This window comes from Xiphophorus couchianus, chromosome 2 (assembly GCF_001444195.1).
Source record: "Xiphophorus couchianus chromosome 2, X_couchianus-1.0, whole genome shotgun sequence".
Taxonomy (NCBI): Eukaryota; Metazoa; Chordata; class Actinopteri; order Cyprinodontiformes; family Poeciliidae; genus Xiphophorus; species Xiphophorus couchianus.
Genome location: NC_040229.1, coordinates 26,749,996 through 26,769,400, shown reverse-complemented (window position 1 = coordinate 26,769,400; position 19,405 = coordinate 26,749,996). Strand labels below are relative to the sequence as shown.

General features: G+C 39.0%; 2 protein-coding genes and 1 long non-coding RNA gene across 3 annotated transcripts; 2 read left to right on the top strand and 1 right to left on the bottom strand.

Annotated features, from left to right (window-relative positions):
- Positions 1 to 2,487: 2,487 nt before the first annotated feature.
- LOC114152705 (zinc finger protein 664-like) lies at positions 2,488 to 5,729 on the bottom strand. Its single transcript, XM_028030665.1, has 5 exons — positions 5,632 to 5,729; positions 5,056 to 5,107; positions 4,233 to 4,513; positions 4,050 to 4,119; positions 2,488 to 3,396 (listed from the first exon to the last, which is right to left on the bottom strand). The coding sequence occupies exons 1-5, from the start codon at positions 5,721 to 5,723 to the stop codon at positions 2,578 to 2,580; spliced, it is 1,314 nt and encodes a 437-aa protein (XP_027886466.1). The 5' UTR covers positions 5,724 to 5,729; the 3' UTR covers positions 2,488 to 2,577.
- A 53-nt stretch (positions 5,730 to 5,782) lies between these two features.
- Positions 5,783 to 7,879, top strand: LOC114152718 (uncharacterized). Its single transcript, XR_003597213.1, has 2 exons — positions 5,783 to 5,938; positions 7,592 to 7,879. It is a non-coding gene; the product is annotated as an uncharacterized LOC114152718 (long non-coding RNA).
- A 2,933-nt stretch (positions 7,880 to 10,812) lies between these two features.
- Positions 10,813 to 15,471, top strand: LOC114150217 (DNA polymerase III PolC-type-like). The gene is made up of 3 exons (XM_028026530.1): positions 10,813 to 11,130; positions 11,246 to 11,294; positions 14,787 to 15,471. The coding sequence occupies exons 2-3, from the start codon at positions 11,246 to 11,248 to the stop codon at positions 15,329 to 15,331; spliced, it is 594 nt and encodes a 197-aa protein (XP_027882331.1). The 5' UTR covers positions 10,813 to 11,130; the 3' UTR covers positions 15,332 to 15,471.
- Positions 15,472 to 19,405: the final 3,934 nt, after the last annotated feature.

Below are 19,405 nucleotides of genomic sequence, written 5' to 3'. Positions count from 1 at the left end.
GAAAGACATGTGGTACATGAGCATTTTTAATTTAAGGTTGGGAGATGTCTTGCGTGCTGCTGAATATTTTATGTCGAGGAAAACAGGGCAGACTTTTTAAGACTTGAAACGTGGCTGGACTGTCACATTTGATGATGATTCAAATTTGATCAAATGAAAAAAAGAGTCAGGAGTTCCCTCTGCTGGGCAGAAAGTTTAAAGCCACTACTATTTCCACATGACCCCACTATTAGGATTTTCTCATAAGTATGTGATTTCTTCTAACTCCTTCCTTCAACTGAAATAGTGAATTTAAAATAATCCAATATGGAAAGTATGGAAGCATATTTGAATTTGAATTAGAAAATATATCTGGAGTCTCCTTTGAAACTGCACATGAAGGAAAAGGAAATACATCTGAGTGATATCAAATGACTGTTCTATTCAATAATATCAATACATTGTGTGTTTATTTCAGCCCCACATGTCCTTTGAAAACAACTTGATTTAATAAAAAATGGACTTGTCTCATTAGTAATTTATCCACATTGAAAGCTACTGGAAATAACTGATTCTTTTTCAAAGAAATGTTAACACAAAGAAGGAAATGAATTCAAATATTCAGATAGTGAAGTTTTTTGGTCACATCACCTGGAAGCTAATAGAAAGAGATCCATGATTTTCCATTAAAATATATTGTAAAGTCAGAGACGAATAAAAATCTTATTAAATCAAGCATGTAACAAATTCAGGGGGGAGCCAGTCTGCTATTCCCACACTGAGAGCATCTGGGAATACCAGGTGCAGTAAGCTTTTTGTCCATAAGATGGTGCTATTATTCCTTCTTTTTTTATTTTTTACAGTGGCCAACCGGTGTAAACGCTCAGGAAACGTCAAAATGCACTGCAAACATATGAATGGTGCGAACTCCAAAACGCACAAACACAAAAAAGAAGTGAAACTGAAAAATGCTGCAAACAAAATAAGACTGCAGTCACAGAACCTAGAAGCAAAAACCAACAATCAACAAAACAAATGCAAACAAAATTGCTGGAACCACAGGAAATAGGAGCAAGGGAGAAAACGCGGCAAACAGTAAAAATGTTGCAAACAAAAAGGAAGTGCTCAGCCCCACTGGGGGGAGAGGACCACAAATCTTATAGGACCAGTCACTCAGAAAAGATCATAGTCAGTCGACAATCAAGACGGGATGTCATGATTTAATGGGATGTCAAGAAGAAAGAAGAAAAAGTGTGCTATGTCATTTTCAAACAATCAGTCTTTTTGCAATATTTGTGGAAAGCAGCATATTTATGTAGGCACTGTTACCTACTCCAGACTCCTCCTAGTGGTTTGGAGGACTTATGTTTTGTGGAAAAAGTTTGCAGCATTTAATGTCAGCTGTTTTTATGTTTGTTTGTTGTTTTGCCATTTGCAGCATTTCCCCAGTTTTGCTTCTCCTTCATTTTTTTTTACAGTTGCAGTATTTTTCAGGTCCATTTGTTGAGTTGTTTGCGTTGTTTGTGATGCAGCTGCAACACGTTTTTGATCCGATCCAGCTGTTTGCATTCTCACTTAGACCAGGAAGATAGAGCACATCCCCTCAGTTCTAATGTCCTTACACTGACTATTTTTGAAGAAAATAGTCTTTAAAATATTGTTAATTTATAAATCACTGAATTGCTTGCATGAGATGACTGTATTTTTGTGGTTTCATTGTGTAAAATGCGTTGAACTGCCCAGTTGCTGAAATGTGTTATAGAAATAAACTTAACTGATTGATCTGAACACCTGATCTTCGGAAGCCACCACCTCCCAGACTGTTTCACTCCCTGTTTTCTGTTTTCTAGCGACTGAAAGTGAGATGTTAAGTGTTTGAAATATTAGGTGCATGTAGGCATTTTATAAACCGTGTCACCACAAATTTTACAGGTAACATCATGTAATTTTGTCTTCCTAGAAATTTTTGCCATGTAAATTCGGACTAAGAATTTCACAACACTACCTCTTAATGATCACGCAGAGCACTTTCACTTTTCATTGTATATAAAAATACATATTTCACTAAGATTGCAGCTTCTTGTAAGCCTAATTTATTGGAGTGTGAACTCCAGTCTTTTAATAGTTTTATGCTAACAACTCTTCAGGACAGAGCACGGTTCCAGTGTCCCTAAAATTCACATTAAATCTCTTCACCTTCATGTATTGCCACTGTCTTCCCCACTTGCCATCTTTTGAATCTTTAAGGGAAGCTAACCCCCCCACCCCCCCCCCCCCCCCCCCCCCCCCGCGCACCCCACCGCCCCCCACACACACACACATGCACACATACATTAATTTGGATTTGTGCTCCAATTAGGTAAGATTTTCTACTTAATGCTTAAACGTATCTGGAAATGGTTTTGTGAACAGCTTGTTAGCTTCTACGCTATTGACTGAGATGCTTACAGGATGACTTTGTATAATAGCTGTGTGATTTTTACTGCAAAAAATGAGACAACATAACAATTGATTTTGAATGCTTGTTAATATTATTGTGACAAATGTGCTCTTGTGTGGATTAGGTATTCTTTCCCACATGGACACAGCAATGAAGCCTCAGTCTTGCAGAATTTCTGAATCTTTTCTCATATTAGCCACAAATATAAGGCTTTCTCCTGTGTGGCTGCGCTGATGAACCTTCAATCTTTTAGCACATCTGAATCTCTTCTCACAATGGGTACAAAGATAAGGCTTTTCTCCTGTGTGGATGCGCCAATGAACCTTCAGTTGTTTAGCACATCTGAATCTCTTCTCACAATGGGTACAAAGATGAGGTTTTTCTCCTGTGTGGATGCGCCGATGAACCTTCAATCTCTTAGTACATCTGAATCTTTTCTCACAATAGGTACAAAGATGAGGTTTTTCTCCTGTGTGGATGCGCCGATGAACCCTCAATCCTGTAGAATATTTGAATCTCTTCTCACAATAGGTACAAAGATGAGGCTTTTCTCCTGTGTGGATGGGCTGATGAACTTTCAAACTTTTAGCACATCTGAATCTCTTTTCACACTGGGAACAAAGATAAGGCTTTTCTCCAGTGTGGGTACGTCGATGAACCTTCAATCTTTTAGCACATCTGAATCTCTTCTCACAATCGGAACAAAGATAAGGCTTTTCTCCAGTGTGGGTACGCCGATGACCCTTCAATCTTTTAGCACATCTGAATCTCTTTTCACACTGGCCACAAAGATAAGGCTTTTCTCCAGTGTGGATTCGCTGATGCGCTCTCAGTGTCGAAATCTTCCTGAAATGTTTCAGACACGTGTCACAGCTGTGTTGTTTCTGCCGCCTCTGTGTTGGTTGATCCTGTTGTCCCTCACTAGGACCATCTGAGGGTTTATAATCTTGTTTGCCTGGGTTCATACTTGTTTGGTTCTAAGGAAGTAAATCAGAAGGATGGAGAAATGGACAGTAACTATAGAGTACAAAGACTTTGTACAAATATTAAAGACATTAAAGTCTCTTCAGTAGACCAATATGTATGTTGTATGCTATAATAAATTAAGTTTAGTCCATTTATCTCACCAATATTTAATTATTGTCTCTCCCTTTATGTGTTTTTTATGTTAAAGCATGAATCAAGTCTTACCTTGGAAAATTTATAATTGAAACCACTGTACAATTGTGTCTCCCAGAGAGAGCTGGGCGCTCTATACCTAACCTCATTTACTCTTCCCACAAGTGGTGGGATCATTTCAATAGATTGCCTATATCTTCATTCTCTATAATCAATGTGATGGTTTCTCATTACAACTTATAAGCCTGATACTTCCGATAAGATTCAGAACTGAAACAGCTTTTTGAACGAGAAGTGAAACGTCTTCAAGAAAACAGCCCAGCTATCTGTAATTATGTCTCTCATCAATTCAGAGAGTCCAGTTAACGTAGATGTCATGGTTCTGAACTGAAGTCAGTATCCAAGGAAAAACTCAGGCATGAACAGAGAGAACATGCAAACTCAATGAAGAAATACCTCTGGACAGGAAAACTGAGCAGTACTCAGTTTACCACATTTTTTAATAACTAACCTCTTCTAGTGACGTCGTTGCTTCGCCAACACCAGTATTCTCTTCCAACTGTAGTTTCTCTACTTTAGATCTGCATCAAACAAGCATACACCATTTATAACATATAAAGTAGATGTGACTTTATGTTATTTGCACAGCAGTGACAACAGTTTCCGATGCAGTTGTAGACAGATATTTACTTACATTGTTAGGGCAAGGTTTTCTCTAGTGTGGGTATACCGATGAATCTTCAGTCCTGCAGAAGTTTTGAATCTCTTCACATATTGGTCACACCTATAAGGCTTTTTTCCAGCATGAGTACGTTGATGAGCTCTCAGAGTTAATGTCTTTCTGAAATGTTTCAGACGAATGTCACAGCTGTATTGTTTCCGCCGCCTCTGTGCTGGCTGATCCTGCTGCCCATCACTGGGACCATCTGTGGTTTTATCAACATGTTCACCTGCTGGGTTCATACTGGTTTGGTTCTAAGGAAGTAAATCAGAAGGATGAAGAAATAGAGAGTAACTAGTAGACTCATTGGATAGCAGCCATCGGTCACAAGAGCTCTTTTTGTAATTGCAGATTTACAGCGAAACACTTTTCACAAAGTAAGAAGACAAACATTAATATACTTCATAAGTATGATTAGAAAGATGCCATAAATTTTTTATCCAGGGTGAAGGTACGAGTCTAAGCAGGGAGAAAATGCTCCACCATCAGGCAGCCTAACGTATACGAAAACAAAATAGTTAGCATCTCGTCTTTTGATCAGCAATTTGATCAGCACATCTGGAGGGAGGAGGTATGGGTTGGTTTCTAAGCTAGCTGTTTCAAACTTTTGTAAATACCACAATCTATGAGCCCCGATGAAATGTGTTATGTTCACAGAGAAGTAGACGCCAAAACTGTTAAACAATTTGGGAAAACTATTCTCCATGGCGCCTCGAGTGATTAACTGATCTAGATGCAAAGGATGAATACAAGACTACAAATGCAAAAAAGTACCACTCACATTTTAATAACTAACCTCTTCCAGTGACGCCTGAGTTGCCAACACCAACCTCCTCTCCAAACTGGTCCTGTGCAACACAAACACACACCATTTATAATGTGAAGTAGATGTGATTTGAAGTTATTTGCATAGCAGAGACAACAGTTTCAGATGCAGTTGAAACCAGATATTTAGATTCACTTCATGAGAAACAAACTTATTTCTCTGTTTGGCTTCTTCTTCTTTTTTTTTTAAACCTTTAACTTCCTCCTTTAAGCCAGTTAGGAGTACCAAAACTATCTATATTCCTTGAAGGCTAAAATATGAGCAACAGATTTTTCCATGACTTTCATAAGATTACAAGTTTGCATAAACTAAAATAACAACACGTTAAAGCAGATGCATTGTGAATCTTTATAATTTTTAACAGTAATCAAGATCAAGAGAATCATGAAAGAGGGATTTTTCAGCTCTTGTGGACAAGAGCAAATTAAAACTTTAAACAATTGTATATACCTATAGACCATTATTTTAGGAAGTTGACAGTATTGAAAAGTAAGTTGTTATACATTAATATAAATTATTACAAGTATATGTGATAAATAAACTTACTGGTTTGTTGAGCAACCTCTGCAGACATAAAGGTTATTCTTTTCAAAATATTTACATTTGACAGATGCTGTTATGATTTCCATGGTAACCATGTTCAAATGTTCACAGTTTCATAAATTAGATTTTTTTTAAAACACAATTATGCCATGATACTAGACCTAGAGCTGCATTCATGTCTTTATTCTTTTGTGCAACAGAGAGACTCCAAAGTTAAACCTCAAAAGATTTTTAACAGTCCTGTAAACCCGGTAGGCGCGTGCAGAACCAATCTTGTTTGCAAATCAAGATTGCAAACAATCGTGATTTGGTAAGTACAGGTTCTTACCACTTACTGAACCATAACAGAAACAAAACCAAACTCGGTACCCAGACTCATGACATAAGGACATGACAGTAGAATAAATCTGAGCGTGAACTCAGATGGAGATGACAGCTCAGTTATTCTCAGGGACTTGACTGTCGGTGGCAGCTTGTCGAGAAAGAAGTGACTTTTACAGCACAGAATGTAAAACATGCATCTGTTTACATTTTACATCTGTTAAAACTCATTACTGTAAGACCTAAATCATCAAAGCAACCAATCTCCATGGAAACCATATTGAAAGTTTTTTTCTTTTTTAAAAAATTGAGAGTTGAATGTTTATGGAACTATAGACTTTTTTAAACATTGTTGCCATGGAAATCATAAGCGCATTTGGCAAATGTAAATGTTTTTATAAACACAACCTTTAAATCAGCACAGAGACTAAGTAATGGCTTATTTGTTTATCACGTATACTTGTAATAATTCATATTGACATATAATAACTCACTTTTCAATGTATGACTTAGACCACTTATTTAGGAAGTTGATGATATGTATAACATTATGTAAGATTAAAATTTGCTATTGTGCAATTTTTTAAAACATTTTATTGTGTTGAATTCTGATTAAAAAAATTTATGTCAAATTTAAATGTGCTATTGTACACAAGAACAGAAAAAACCCTCCATTTCATGATTCTCTTGTTTTATCTTGATTACTGTTAAAATACAATCTGTTTTAATGCATTGTTGCCTTAAATTTTAAGAAGGTGAAGGAAAAATCTCTAAGAAATGATCCTGCTCATACTTTGGCATCTGGGAAAGGTAAATAATTTTGGTCCTCCCGTTCCTAAAGCAGGACATTATGACCGTTTTAAAGTCAGACAGGGAGAAATAAGATTGTCTCTTATGCAGTGATAGTAAATATCTGGTCTCAACGGCATCTAAAACTCTTGTCACAAATAACTTCAAATCACATCTACTTTACATGTTATAAATGGTGTGTTTGTGTCACACAGAACTGAAATGGAGAAACTTCAGTTTGGAGAGGAGACTCCAAACTGAAGATGTGGTTGTGTTAGCAACTCAATAACATCACCCGAAGAGGTTAGTTGTTAAAATTTGTGGGAAACAAAGTGCTACTTTTTTGTTTTTGTAGTCTTGTATTCGGGCTGGACGTTGACACAGTTGGACTTTAAAATGAATGCATTGGAAATGACATGACAAATGCGGGAGTTTTATATGAGCTGGAACTTGTTGACGACTTTGGATGAAGAGCCATAAAGAATATGAGCTCAGGTACAGTGTACCCATCTCCCTCTGGGAAGCACTTTCCAACCATACAAGTGTAAACTTTCAAAGCTGAAACTAGACTTGTGTTTTAATAAACTCATAACAGTACTTTCATTAATGAAATATTGGTGGGATAATTGGACTAAGCTTATTAATTCATTATAGCTTACAATAACATTCATATTGGTCTACCAACGCTTAAGACAAATATATGCTTTTGTCCTTGATTAAACCAAACTGGGAGATGTGTCTTTCATCTTTGTCCTGTTTCTCCAGGCCTCATTGAAATCAATTCAACTACAAACGTTCAAAACTTTGTACTTTATATTTATGTCTGTTTCTCTGTCCTGATTTCTCTCCTGAGGGTCGAACCTGGACGAACCTTGGCGGACATGATGGTAAAGCCACAGACGGCCCCAGTGACGGACAGCGGGATGAGTCCGCACAGAGGCGGCAGAAACAACACAGCTGTTTCAGACACGTGTCTGAAACATTTCAGGAAGGTCTCGACTCTGAGAGCTCATCAATACATTCATGCTGGAGAAAAGCCCTGTAGCTGTGACCAATGTGAGAAGAGGTTCAGACATCCTTCATTACGGAAGAATCACTCTTCCCCACCTTCTTCAAATTAGACAAATTTGGTGTCTATCAACTTGACTGCGTTTGTGATGGTTTTGCAGCTCATGTGACCATACCAGCTAGGGAGACGAAAAGTTAAAATGCTCTCAACTTTTTATCTTGTACGCAACGTCTAGTTGGCTAACACCAAGATCACCAAGTCCTCCTAAAATGTAGAGTCTGGGAACATATGTCTTAAAAATATAGTCAGTGTTTTCAGCAAAATTGAACTGGCTGTCCAGGAATGATTCAAAGTATTTAATATTTGCCATATTAAATACTTGGCCATCGACATGTTGACATGGCCAACATGTCGATGGCCAACATGTTGGAAATCGAGTGAAACTGGACCCACTTTCAGGTCTTGTTTAGGTCATTGAATAGGCTTTACATCAGTCATAAAATGAAGAAAGTATGGTGCTTTTTGTGCAGCAGAGGGTGCTGCTGCTGCCTTTCTACGGAGCCCTCCAGGGGACATGGGAATTTTTTCCTCTTTTGCGTTTCCTCACAATAATCTACTAATCAGTTATGCAGCATAATTGAATACTGTAAGCCTTTCTTACGGTGGCCGCCGTACTTTCTGCCTTAATACAAGGTTATGTGAGGTTTTTCCATGTATGTTAATATCTCCTTGTGAAATATCTGACATTTTATATCTTTTTCTTTAGGATAGAAAGGCACCACAAACCTACGATATAAACAGAAACGTTCCATAAGTACGAAAGAAAAAAAAAAAACATCCTAATTTAGATTATTTCTGAGTTATTATCGCGGGTAATAAGTCATCTGACAGTTTTAATTGTGTCTCTGTTGTGTTCGTAGTCTGAGTGGTTTAAAGGGCTTTCAGTGCCGCTCCATCTTAGCCTTAACAGACATAAACATGCAGTAATAAATCGATTTTCAATCAGTGTTTATTTCATCAAACAGTTAATAATAATAAACAAGTTTTCACTGAGGCTCTGAAAGAGTCATATGAATGAAATAAGTAATTAATGATATGACAGGAGCACGAAGCTTTGACACTTGGGTGGTGGGCGTGTCATGTGGACATGGCTGTCATCACGTATGAATGGGAAGGTCACTGTCTTGCTGGCTTAGTGTGTATTAGGAAGCGGGTGAGCGGGGCGGTCAGTCCTTGTAAAGTTTGGAGCATAATGATCAAAATGGAATAAATCGATAATTGTGACAGAACAAAGAAAAGGTTTGGAGTTGATTGATACACGGACAGATGAGATTCCCCAAGTTAACCCAGTGAGGCCCTCTACCACCATTAGTTTGCTGTGTTTTATTATAATAAAACGTGTTTATTATTATTATTATTAAGTCTTTGGTGGAAAAAAACTCATTGAAAATCGATTTATTCACTGCATGTTTATGTCTGTTAAGGTTCAGATGGAACTGAGCATGAAAACGGCCCTTTAAACCATTCAGAGAACCAGCACAACAGAGACACAATTGAAACTGTCAGATGATTTATTACCCGCAATAATAACTCAGAAATAGTCCAAATAGTTTGGATGTATTTTTATTTCTTTCCTACTTACGGAAAGTTTCTGTTTATATCATAGGTTTGTGGCGCCTATCTATCCTAAAGAAATATATAAAACTTCAGATATTTCACAAGGAGATATTAACATTCATGGAAAAACCTCACATAACCTTATATTAAAGCAGAAAGTACGGCGGCCACCGTAAGAAAGGCTTACAGTATTCAGTTATGCCGCATGAACTGATCAGTACAGTATTGCGAGGGAATGCAAAAGAAGAAAATTTCCCATGTCCCCTGGAGGGCTCTGTACCTTTCAGCTACGTGTCCCTCAATGTTTTGCCCCAACAGAGAAGCACAATGAACTCTACAGCAGTGTTTCCCAACCCTGGTCCTCCAGGCTCACTGCCCTGCATGTTTTAGGTATGTCCATGCTTCAGTTCAGCTGATTTTAATTGATGACTAATTAACAGGCATTTGTTGAACTGCAATCAGTTGAATCAGGCACATTAAAGCAGGGAAACCTCTAAAACATGTAGGACAGTGGGCCTTGAGGACCAAGGTTGGGAAACACTGATCTACAGAGAAGCACATTTAACCTTAACAGCTACAGTCTCAGATAAACTCAGACCTCCAGGACTGTCAGCAGCAGAAACAGCAACATTATACCTATCAAGGAAAATAGACTACATTTGCTTTGCATTGTCCCCGCATGATGGCAATGATATAGTAGGATCCAATTAGATTCTTGATTAATATGGGTTGTTGCTATGTTGTTGTAAGGTGTTTTAAGATCTTGTTCTATGTGCCCTTTTTTAAACTTTGAGCCCCCGCACCTCCAAAGGTCTCTGCACGGCCCTGACAAGCGATTAGCTCTCTTCTAACTCTCTTCTAACACCATAAACTAGGGTTGTCAAACTCCAGTCCTCGAGGGCCGCAGTCCTGCAACTTTTAGATGTGCCTCTGCTGCGCCACACCTGAATAGAATAATTAGGTCATTAAGGCTCTGGAGAACTGATCTACACAAGGAGGAGGTAGTTTAGCCATTTCATTCCAGTGTTTTGTACCTGTGGCACATCTAAAAACTGCAGGACAGCGGCCCTCGAGGACTGGAGTTTGAGACCCCCGCATCAAGCATGTCAAAGTAAATTTTTCTCTGACGCAGCTAAGATGAGCTGTTCACAATACAACCCATTTAAACATGTGAGCTTTGGCGCCCCCTGCCGGACGAGAGGTGGAAATAACAGATTAAACCAAAAACCTTCAGCTGAACTCTTAAATTCAACTAGAACTTGTTAGCAATATAAAGTAGCTAACAGGTTAATAATTACAATAAAATTAACCCAAAAAAAAACAAGACCTCCAATATAGAAACATACAATTTATTTATAGTTTAATATTTTTTCATTATTATAGTTTGTTAAATCTACCGAATCTGCGTCGCGTGCGCTCCATACAAGGACTCGCTTTCCGGTCTCGCGCCCGGCGGCGGCCGAAATGAAAGTAAGCGAAGAGCATCGAAACTTCCCGTTTCACACAAAGTCAAATGTGTTTGTTGTTCCGCATCTACGGCCTGTTGTGACAGGTAAGCAGACCGGCGGAACCGAGTCAGAATCGGTGGCTGACTGACGGACTTTTGCATGACGAAGAAGAAACGATACAGACTTGATGTGTTTCTCTTCAACTAAAATGAAAGTGGAGCTCGGATTTGTTTCCAAATGAGCTGCTATAAACGAGGCTCCTCGCTCCTACCGGCGTCACAACGCCCACTGCTCAGCTGAGGAAGAACCAGACATAAGGTGAGATTTATTCACTCATGTTCTAGTTGCTGGAAGTCCATCTGGTAAAGTTCGCTGATTAAATTTTTTTCAACCTGTGTTTCTTTAAATGACGGTTTAATTGATTTTATTCTAGATGGCTGACAAAATCATCGTTTTCATTGACCTGGAGGCCACTGGATTAGGTAATAGTTTAAAATACCTACAACACTCGTCACAAATCAGTCTTTCAGTACAAATTACTATATGTGATACATATTTATTATTATTTTTTGTCATTATTAAATTATTGTTTTTGGTTTGGTGTGAATTATGTTAAAACTATTTTTTAAAGAAAATTGTATTATACAATAACATTATGTGCTTATTTAAAACCTAAACTAGATTTATGTGGATTTATCTAAATTTAAGTATATTTACAAAGTTATTTGCTAGTTGGTATAAATGGGAATAAAAACAGACAAAATGTCATTTGTGGACACAAAATGTTTTATATTTAGCTTTTTAAAATCTCCTTTCTATTGAGTATAAATATGCTTTTACCATTAGTATTTTTGTTAGTGAATTCTGAGGGTCATGACACTAACCTGTGTCATTGGGTCCCCACCCTATCTATTCCATATATTTATTGTTTTTTGTTATTATTTTTATACGTAGATTAAAGCAAAAAAATACCTGAATACACTATACAAGTTTAGTTCCATTTTTTAATTTATTATTATTAAAACTGTCTTTTTGTTCGTTTCATTTCCATTCTGGTCTTACTACAATGCCGTATTATGGTATTACAGATAATTCCTCCGGTTTCAAGAGGTGACTTTTTAAAACCTTTCCTCGCTTGTTCCTTTGACATTGACTTATTTGAGAGATTGTATTCCATTGATTGCTCCTGCATTTATAACTTGCATACCACTTAAGAGCACCTTTCCTTGAAGACAATGTAGAAATGTTTGCTCCTAGCTCAGGTGGGAGGAGGCCGAGGCCTCTTTATCGTGTTCCAGTGAGGCTGTGTAAAAATGCCGATCGCTTTATGAGTCCAGCGTGAGCCGTGCCAGTCGGGTGGAATCTCTGATAAGGTGCAGATCAGGGAACAGCTAGGTTTCTGTTTCCCTCCCACTTGGACCTCGATCTCCACCAGAGAGAGGAACGGGGAAATTAAGTTTGGTTTATTAGTCAGAGCAGGGTGGAGCGGCAACGTGTCTCTACAAAAGAGTAACCTCAACATCATCAAAAATGCTATTTATCCTCTCAGTTTGGCACATAAAGGTTGAGTAATGAGAAAATAATCCGCATTAGACAAAGACTAATCGCTTGTTCTTTGAGGCTCGTGAAGCTGGGAGTCAGATTTCGACCAGGCAAATCTTCACAGACGGTTCTCAAACCAAAACCTCCTTTAGACATATTCTGTTCAGTGCAGGATAGAGAGACTTTGTCCTCATACAGTGATTCACCCTTATGCCACATAGTGGTGACTCACACTGCACGTGCATGTCGGGAAGTGAACAACATATGCTAATCATAAACAAAGTGACCAGCTTTACATACAGAGTCTACAGGGCGTCCTAAAATGGCTGCTTATCTAAAATATTCTACCACAAACAGACTTGTCGTAAATCAAGCTAATTCGGTTGGAGTCACCAGGTTTATTTTGTTTTTGATATGACACACGCTGAGAGAGAAATTTAGCCCTTAAGCAACACCAAGGCGGAAACCAGAAGCAGATTTTGTCTTTGTGTGTGCTGGCAGAGGAAAATGACCCTGTGTGTCAAAACCATCCCGACATTTTGGCAGGACATGAAGCGTTTAGACGTCACCTTTCCAGAATATTCCCAGCTGATTAAGGAACACAGAAGAAACCACAACAACCTCTCAGCAGACAAATCTGTCATCTAGTGCACGTGTCAAAGTCAAGGCCTGTAGGCCAAATCTGGCCCGCCGCAGCTTTTTATATGGCCCTCTAGATTCTAGACTGAACACTGTGTGCTTAAATATTGTTGTCAATCAAATCAATCCAGTTTTTATCCGTTTACTGCCAAATTATATCAGTGTGTCCCTCCAGTTTCTTGAGAATTATCACAGAAATTCACGCAAAATCAACAAATCCCCCAATTTTTTACACTAATAATTGGGTGATTATTGCAGATTTTTCTCAAAAATTGTCAAAAACTTTCTCACTTGCACTAAACGGCTGCTTCAGCCTTAATTGATGCCAGATTGCAGTCCATAATCTATACAGCGACTAATAAAAAGTCGCATTTAACGTCATAGATAAGCGCAAATATTTCCAAATTAGTAGCACAAACACTTTGATTTTTATTGCAAAAAGTCCTAAAAAAGAATCACGAAATCCTGGAGGAACTGAAAAGATGTTCATTATTATTTAATTTTAAGATCTAATTGATATTTTCACAGTTTGCGAAAATGTTTTATCAATACATTCTTGCACAACCGGTCCCTTAAGAGCATTTATGGTCCTGATTTGGACCAAACCGAAAATTATCTAGTGTCATACTATCCCTCACCCTGATTCTGTCACTTCCCTGAGTACAGGAGGGCAACAAAATGTCAAATGTCAGTGCAAAAGGTCATCTCTTTGTTTTGGTGCATTTGTTTGACATCCCTCAGAGTCCTTCTTTGCCACTTCCCCATTGCCTTCGTCACTCATGGTCCTCGTCACATGACCTGAATCAGTACAGCAGTCGTATAGCACCAGACCACAACTCTTCTACGGCGTCCTGTCTGATTACGTTGGGAACCACGGGTGTTCAGTTTGGTTCGACAGACACCCGTGGATAATCTCCAGAGATTTGCGCTTCTCGTTGTTCGAGTTCAAATGAAACTATATATAAAATTTTAAAAATGGAGTCCAGAGTCAATATTTATTTTTACATCTTCAGATTTGTCATGAGAACCACAGTGCAATAAAAAGCAATGCTGTTTACACACTATCAGTGAGTGTGATTTCACTCACCGATAGTGTTTGAAATCGCACTGCCACTGTTAGAATATGTAGTTGTTCCACATTTTATATGGAGGACCAATGTGGCCATAAATATGAATAGATACAGGCGCATAAATAACTTGGTAAATGAACTGCCCACCAAATAAATAGTTTTACAAATGAATTAAGGATTCAAGAATTTTTATTGTGGTACACAATTTGGACTCGGGTCCCAGATTAAGAAATGTATTGCACAAAAAAATAAGTAAATAAACAATAAAGTAATTTAAGTAATATTTATATAGTTATGTGTGTAAATAATCCATGGGATGAAGCTGTATTTGGTGCAGCCCGAGTTCAGGAGTCTGACGGCTGAAGGGAAGAAACTGTTCCTCAGCCTGGTGGTTTTGCTCTGGATGCTCCTCCTGAAATTAGATATAATCTGATTTCTGGCAGGACAATCCAGAAATCAGATACAATCCATGTTTTTATTGCTTCTATGAGAACGACCAAATGAGATGGTGAAATGTGAAATTTATTTTATTTTTTTTTTTTTTTACCAAGAAAACTACAGTATAAACAGTGTGTTGTTCTTTATTCAGATGTCAAAGTTTTCCCCATACACTGTGGATTCATCTGACCAACACACCTAAGATAAAACATTGCTATTTTATTTAGGGATAACAAAGTGTGCACGTTTTTGCTTTAACCTGCGTTTATTTTTGTCTTTGTTCAGATACTTCACGGTGTGACATCATCCAACTGGCCGCTGTCTGTGAGGAGAGGGTCTTCAATAAATACACTGTCCCTCAGCAAAACCTGACCGAGAGCGCTACAGAGGTCACAGGCTTCAGAGTGCAGTCGGGTCGCCTGTTTCGCCGCGATTCTCCCGTGGAAACCGTCCCAATCCATGACCTTCTGACCTCCTTCATCGACTTCCTGCGCTCCTTCCGACGCCCCGTAGTGCTGGCGGCCCACAGTGTGATGCGTTTCGATGCGCCTGTGCTCACCAGAGTGATGAAGAAATATGACCTGTTCCTTCAGTTCCAGCAGGTGGTGTCGGGCTTCCTGGACACCTTCTTGCTTAGCAAGAGACTCTTCCCGGGCATTAGTGGCTATTCACAGGTGTCTTTGGTCAGGAACTTTCTGGGAAAGTCCTACGATGCTCATAATGCAGAGGAGGACGCCAAGATGCTGCAGGAGCTCTATAACGTGTGGAGACCTGACCAGTCTAGGGTCATGGCAAATACTTTTAAAGTAAATGAAAAGTACTCTTACTAAAGGAAAAAGTCTAATAACATCCCCTGAAAACGAACCGATATATCAACAGAAACAAAACAGTTCTGAGTGAGGATAAATGTGGTTTCTTTTTTTGTCATCATGCACCTCTAAATCAATGGAAATATTAATAAACAATGAAATGACATGACGGTTAAACATCCAAATTACTGTTAATTCTGAATTACTATACTATTGATAGTATCAGTTTTGAGAGGGCCAACAAAATTATAGAAGACAAATAAATGATCAGTGACATTTATTCACTCTTACACAACTACATTCACAGAGGACTAACAATATACCTCGACATGTATAAAGCAGCACCTAAAGGCTCACTAAAAACATACAGATAGTAACAGAGAGAACTTCAGATCACACATTTTTCATCTGTCAGCCATAAACTCAGCCTATCCAAGTGCAAACCAAAATAAAGGAAGTGTCAAATTCTTCCATTAATTTTCTTTACTCTGCATTCGTTTTTTTTGTAGTGTTTATTATTTATCTACTTCAAAACTGTTCTCCCTCAAAATATATTGTAAATATAGAATATAAAACTATCGGTGAGCCGAGCCAGAACCCCCTTCAATATTCTTAGTGCAACCGCATATGCACTGATAAAAATAGCTCCACATTTAGCAAAGATAAAACCAACTGCTTGAATTTCTATCCCCTGAAAACTGGAAACTCACAAAAAACACATTTATTTTACAGAAAAAAACATTATCAAAAATAGGTAGAAAGACCAAAACATATTTTAGTGTATATATCAACAAAGCTTAATAATATGTAATTTTTCTGTAGCTAAACACAGAATAACACAGATTTCGTTTGACAGCAAATTTCGGCAATATAAAGAAACAGAGTTATTTCACTAAAAGTTAAGTTTCTTTATTTAACTATAAGGTGATTTAGCTTCATAAAAAATTGAGGTCACAAGAAAGTTATGTTTATCAAAAAAAGGTTTCACAGTTGCTTGTAATATTACATGCACTATTCTGTAACAAAGAGGGATAAAGACCAATACCGTTATTAACTAAGCCCTCATAAGATGGCAGTCGTCCTTTCGAAGTTTACAAACAATTCTGGGCTTTAAAACAAAAATGATGAGATGATATTAAAAGATGAAAACTAAAAAGAAAATCTTTCAAACAGTCACTGCTTCCCAAGAGACTCTTTCCATTCCAAAATGGTCTGTCCAGAGGCTGGACAGTACCATTTTCCCTTAATCTGTGTATGGCCAGTGCTTTTGTTTTTCGCCTGGCCACAAACTGAACACTGATAGTGGTCGTCCTGCTTCCATTGGCGCTTTTTGGGAGGCTCCCCTCTTGCCAGGCGTTCCTGGTCTTCTAATTCTGCCCTATTCTGTCTCCACTTCCTGTAGCGATTCATGTTGGCTGGAGCCTGATCTGATGGTGATGATGATGCTGAACCAGCAGCAGCTGCTGGGATTGATGAGTGAAGTGGTGGTCTATAGTACTGATATAATGGACCCAGAGGATATGGCAGGGGTGGGAACTGTCCTTGTCCAAATGGGGTCAAAACTGGAGCTGGTGGACCGTAGCAGAAACCCAAAGAAGTGGATGGCGCTTGTGGCATCTGGTTCTGCTCACAGTAGGACCAAGCAGATGATGGTGGCTGGTTAGTCTGTGGACACAGGAAGCTGGCAGGAACTGGGGCCTGTGAAAAGATTCCTGGCTGGTATGAAGGAGGACATTGCTGTGCGGAGCCAGCTTTACCACCAACCCGTTGACAGATCAGTGCCTCGCCTTCTCTGTTTTCAGGTTCCTTAAACTCCATGCTTTTATGTCCATGTTCCACAGGAAGGGAGGGGAGCTGTCTCGCTTCTGGAAAGGAGGCGTCAGCCACGGACACCTTCGGAGGAAGATTCACACCTTGTAGAAGAGTGTCCCTGTCTGTTCTCTTCTGCCGCTCATGTAGCCTGAAAGATAATACAACATAAATTGTTTCCTTTCAAAATCAAGCCATCTTTAAAGTGCAATATCTGTTGAAAATAAAGGACATCTTACCAAGCACACAGTGGTATTGTTGATGGTGACCAATCCTACTTAACGCGCTCTTCTTCTTGTGAAGCTCACAGTCAGTCAGATAATCGATGGTGCGTTTTGCCCACTCCTCACTGTGCAGTTCTTCTAATGCTTGCTGCACGTAACTGGAGCTATTTCCAACAGTGCGTGGTTTCAGCAAAGTCACACACCTTTTGTCCAGAGCCAGTTGTGTGGTGAGAATGGCTGGAAACCTGTTTCTATGGGCAGGATCTAACTGATTTAGCACCTCTGTGCTCCATGGACAAACAGGAGTCATGCATGTACTGCACCGTGGATAATCTCCCCCAATCAAATAATATATTGAATCAAGATCTATAACTTCTCTGACCTTTGTGTAGATCCCAGAGTGATGCATCTTGGTGTTGCATTGATGACACTTCAGAGAAATACCCCACATCCGCATAGGTGCCCATAAAAACATCCTCTGCCTGAAGTAGACCAGGGGATCTGGAGGTGCATTCATTATCTTTGGTAGACAGGGTGGATGAAACCAGTTTTGTGAGAAATGTTGTTTAAACTGTGCAATCCATTGCTGGTCTGCTGGCTTGATGACCCGCAAAAACTGCTTGGGAAGAAAGCTGACAAAATTCACCTAAGGTGGGGAATAGATGAAGAAGCAACTGAAGGAGTTGGCTGGGGGTGTTGCACTGTTGCAAGGCACTGTTGTGGCTTAAGTGCTGGTTTCTGGGGAGATGCTGCTGGTTTATGGGGAAGTATTCCTGGTTTCTGGGGAGATGCTGCTGGTTTATGGGGAAGTATTGCTGGTTTCTGGGGAGATGCTGCTGGTTTATGGGGAAGTATTCCTGGTTTCTGGGGAGATGCTGCTGGTTTATGGGGAAGTATTGCTGGTTTCTGGGGAGATGCTGCTGGTTTATGGGGAAGTATTCCTGGTTTCTGGGGAGATGCAGCTGGTTTCCGGGGTGAAGTTGCTGGTATCCCATGTTGTAGTTTAAATACTTGATGTTGGTCTGGCATAGATGGTGATGTTTTGCCTGGTGGCTCATGACCTTCTTCAATATGATGAAGCAAACCAACTGCACCCGTGACCTTTTTCCCACAATGTTCACAACATTGCTCTGCAAGAAAGTCAGATAAATGTTCAGAGAAAAGTTCCACGTTGACATCTTCACTACATAATGCACACTTTATCTGATTTGGAGTTTGACTGACTGACATAGTGGGAAGTTGGCAGCTCCCTGAACTTGAGCTCCTCTGCGCTGTCTGGTCAGCTGGAACTGTGCCTACACCTGAAATGTTTTGTGTGGCTGGATCTGCTGCAGCTTCAACTATGCTTGAGCTCCTGTGCATAGCAGGATTAACTGTTTTTAAAGCTGAACTGGTTTGTGGGGTTGAATCTGCTGTAGCCCTACGTACACCTGTGCTGCTCCCTGCACCTGGCATGCTTTCTGATTCAATCCCTGTTGTATTTGCCTGCTCAGCTGACTGTGGAAAAACAACATTGAATAAACTTGTGTAATAAATCATTAAATTCTTTCCAATGTTCTATAGCCATTTCGAATTATTGTCTGTTTTTGTCTTACATATTGAGATAGGTAACAAAATAATAATAAAAACTTAAGTGAAACACTTAAAAATGTCAACAGTCACTGGTATGCAACATAGCCTTTTTTAATCTATTGTATACAATAAAAGAAATTAACTTACCGTATGATAACCACAGTTGCAGGGAATTTTTTCCCAAATATGTCGATTGTCCTGACTTTTTGGCTGAAGGCAGGAGTCAGTGGACATGTGTCTATCTGCTGGATGACAGATTTCCATCTTCTGGCTCCAGGTCTCTTCCCGGTGGTAAATCGGAACTTGCCCTGAGCATACAGCTGCATAACACCAGCCCAGTAAGAGTCCGGTTTTCCTGTCTTCGTCATCTTTAAAACTGTACAAATCACAGCAGATGTTAGAATAATATTCCAAGCAACAGTATCTTTTTATGGTGGACAGTAACTATCCACCATATAAATAAACTATTAACCATAAATACTCATTTTAC